This window comes from Plectropomus leopardus, unplaced genomic scaffold (genome assembly GCF_008729295.1).
Source record: "Plectropomus leopardus isolate mb unplaced genomic scaffold, YSFRI_Pleo_2.0 unplaced_scaffold16343, whole genome shotgun sequence".
NCBI lineage: Eukaryota > Metazoa > Chordata > Actinopteri > Perciformes > Serranidae > Plectropomus > Plectropomus leopardus.
Window position 1 is genome coordinate 1 of NW_024617548.1, and position 3,711 is coordinate 3,711.

The 3,711-nt window shown below is 38.5% G+C and overlaps 1 protein-coding gene across 1 annotated transcript; it reads left to right on the forward strand.

Moving 5' to 3' along the window:
- Positions 1-604: 604 nt before the first annotated feature.
- LOC121964608 (ectonucleotide pyrophosphatase/phosphodiesterase family member 2-like) lies at positions 605-3,364 on the forward strand. Its single transcript, XM_042514811.1, has 4 exons — positions 605-668; positions 803-935; positions 1,361-1,514; positions 2,144-3,364. The coding sequence occupies exons 1-4, from the start codon at positions 605-607 to the stop codon at positions 2,312-2,314; spliced, it is 522 nt and encodes a 173-aa protein (XP_042370745.1). The 3' UTR covers positions 2,315-3,364.
- The last annotated feature ends 347 nt before the right edge of the window (positions 3,365-3,711 follow it).

Sequence of the window (3,711 nt, forward strand, 5' to 3'; positions counted from 1 at the left end):
GGGAAGGAGCACAGCTCTGATCTTTTATGAATTATAAGCATGCAGACAAGACTGAGCTGAGGAATATCTTATTTCCTTGTGTGTGTGTGTGTGTGTGTGTGTGTGTGTGTGTGTGTGTGTGTGCGCGTGTGTGCACGTGTGTTTGTTTTACTTGTCTGTTATTTATTTATTTATGGTTATTTTCAGGTAATCTACGTGTACTTTTTACAAAGTCCTTGCTAAGTTTTGGGTCATTTCTTCTTAAGTTGCTCATTGCCTTTTTATCATGTCTCTGAATAAAAAATCAAGCCGATTAAAAAAATAAAAGAAATCTGTTAACTGTTTTGTAGGAATTATCAGTTGTTACTATAATATGTCAGCTTATATTACTATTAATTTTAAACAAAAACACTACACTAGCAAAGCATCTCATACGCCCTGTTCTGGGTGTCTCTTGTTTTACAGTCTGGGTCTCATTAATTTTATATTTTCCCCATCATTCTTATCTGCTCTAATAACGTTCTACTCAGTAACATCATTGCTGGCATCTAACACCATCACTAAAACTGAAATGGTTTTTAAACATGTTTCTTTTTTTTCTTTATTGACAGAATTGTCTTCGACCATGGACAAAAAATATGATGCTGTCCTCATCACCAACACCGTCCCCATGTATCCTGCGTTCAAGAGTAAGACAGTCAGAACTTTCCTCGAGGGCTTCATGTCTGGAGTCCTGTTAAAACCTTGCACTCTATGTTTTTATTTTGACATTTTTCCTACACAAAAAAGTACTGATATAGTTACTGCTCTTCTATCACCTCAGGAATATGGAGTTACTTTCAGAGAGCTCTGGTGAAGAAATATGCCACTGAGAGAAACGGAGTGAATGTGCTCATGGGACCCATATTTGACTACGACTATGATGGTGTCAGAGACTCAGCCGAGAAGATAAGAGAGTAAGAACACTCATTTCACTTTATTTCTGGATAAGCTTCATAAAGCTACAAACATTTTCAAATGTTTCAATTGTTTAAATGTTTCAGTGGTAGTGTGGGATTCATTCTGAGCTAAAACACTGAAAAAATAAAAATAGATTTTCCATCTCAATATCCCACCTTTTAAAATCATTTAAAACAACAATATGCATTCTAGTATCATATGCTGTTAAGAATATCATGGTCATCAATCCTAGATACCTCAGCCATACATTACTATTATTGTTTTTGTATTAACTCCACATTCCAATTAACATATCATGATTCCTTCTGATGACATTTAAATTTATGCTGTATTTTCTTTTCTCTAAAAAAAATATTGAGATAATACTTTATAAAAGCAATGAATCCTTAGCTTAAGTGTTTTGTATGTGATTTTCTTGCAGGTATGTGAGTGGGATGATACCCGTCCCCACACACTACTTTGTGGTCCTGACCAGCTGCTTAGATTTCACACAGGCTGCAGACTCGTGTAGCGGCCCGCTCAGCAGCGCCGCCTTCATCCTGCCTCACAGAGCCACCAATGACGAGACCTGCAATGTAAGCAACATCACATCTTTAAATACATATACACACATACATTCAGTGAGCATAGGACAAATGTATTTGGCATGTACTTTAAGTTTTTAGTTTGGCTTATATGCCATTCATAAGTATGGAGGGGTGGGCTTTATGACCTATACAGCAGTCAGACACCAATGGGCGATCGAGATGTTTTTGCTTCACTTTAGCGGAGCTGTCCTGTCTTCAGTCTTTATATACAGTTTATATTTTGACCTGAGTGTGTCCAAGTGGGTAACTTCCGCGGTGGAGAGACAAACTTCCAGTTTAGTGCTTCACCAGCTTGAATGGCAGTCTAAAGAATGTAATCCTGGGACTTTCCAAATGTTATAGAACTGGATGGCTTAAATCTCAATAGTGAAATGAGTTGTTTCGTGGAGGTTTTGACGCTGACAAAGAAATTATTCACTGATTTACAGACGTCTCTTTCCCGTTGTAAGTCAGTGGGGAAAAAGTCTCTCTGTCCAGCGGGCATCATGTGACGGTGTAATTCTACTTTTGGCCACTATGTAAAATTAGCATCAGAGCATGGGAATCACTCTGGGGGCTTGGGAGGGTGTACTCAGAGGCAAAGGAGGGAAAATCTGTTTGTGTGCTTCTCCCTGCAGAGCTCAGAGGAGGAGTCCCGCTGGGTGGAGGACCTGATGAAGATGCACACAGCTCGAGTTAGAGACGTGGAGATCCTGACGGGCTTGGACCTGTACCGCAGAACAACCCGGAGCTATGGCGAAATCCTCTCACTCAAGACCTACATGCACACCTACGAGAGCGAGATCTGACCCCTGCTGGCTCTGTGAACGTTGTTGATCTTTCAAACCGTGGTGGAAGTATGTGGTACAAGGCAGAGATGTGATCATCTCTATCACACTCAGCTTCACCAGCTGTAACTGTCGCGGGCTGCTACAGCTGCAGCTGTTGTGGCCCTTTCACTGAACATTTGCTTTAATCTCATTCATTTAATTCCTGCTGTTATGATACAGCTTCAACACCACTGAGATAGTAGCTATAAAAAAACTCAAGAACAACATGGCCCATGCAAGTGCTTAGTTTTTCATATTTCACTATACACTTTTCATAATTGAATCCAAACCAGTCATTATTTGTCATAATGTGTAAATATCAGAAAGACCAGCAATCATCATTTGTCCTCCAAGATTTCTCACAGAAATTTGCTTTAATTAATCTCACAATTTTGCAGAAAAGTTCTCTCTCTAACATGGCCAGATCAATCAGTCATGGGGTCCCTGTTAGGCCCCTCAGACAACCTCCATTCTCTGTGCATTGTCTGTTTGAGCCTTGAGATTGATATTTACTCGAGATTTTAATACAAGGGCCATGAGATCAGATAATATTGCAGTAGTGATCTGGTGATAGTGTATTTTAGTAATGCAAATTCCAAATGCATTTGCAATTTATTCATTTATCGTAAACAAAAGGACATACAGTGGAAAGTGGTCATTTCATATTACTCACAATCCCAAATACTTTATTTTTCATCTTCTAGCAGTATTGCACATAGGCCCTCCATAAAGTCAGTTACACATGCAGCATGCTGCAGATGTATCCCTAAAAGCAGGAACGGTTTTTGTACAGTTTATAAACATACAAATTATTTTCTAGAAAACGATATTCCTTCAAAATAAGTGGTTAAAGAATATTTAATTGCACTACAAAGCCATTGACAGACTCAGTTCCAGACTTCACCTCACTCGGCACTCGGATTGTTAAACTCGTGCACATTTCAGTTTCCTTTAGACATCGATCCACTTTGTTTGACTCATTACACTTTGCATTGAACCGTTTCTCGTTATTTTCAGTGATTAAGAAGAAATTGCCTTTATTTTTTTAATGAGTTGATAATGCAATTTTGTTTGTCTTTTATGTGTGTGTGTGTGTGTGTGTGTGTATCTGTGCACAGTGTGTATATGTTGAATTCAAGAAAACTATTGTTTGTGTTTGTTGATTGTGAATGTGTGTGTGACAATAATGTTGATGCTGATGATTTATTAATGTGTTCCTAAAACATTTACCACCTGTGAGACCTATTTATGCTTTATGTAAATGTCTTCACAATAAACAAGTGTTTTTAATAAAGCAAGTATGGCGCGTATAAAGTTAGTCCAATAACACTTGGAGGACATGAGTACTCAGCAGTAGTGGACCAACTTAAGCACAA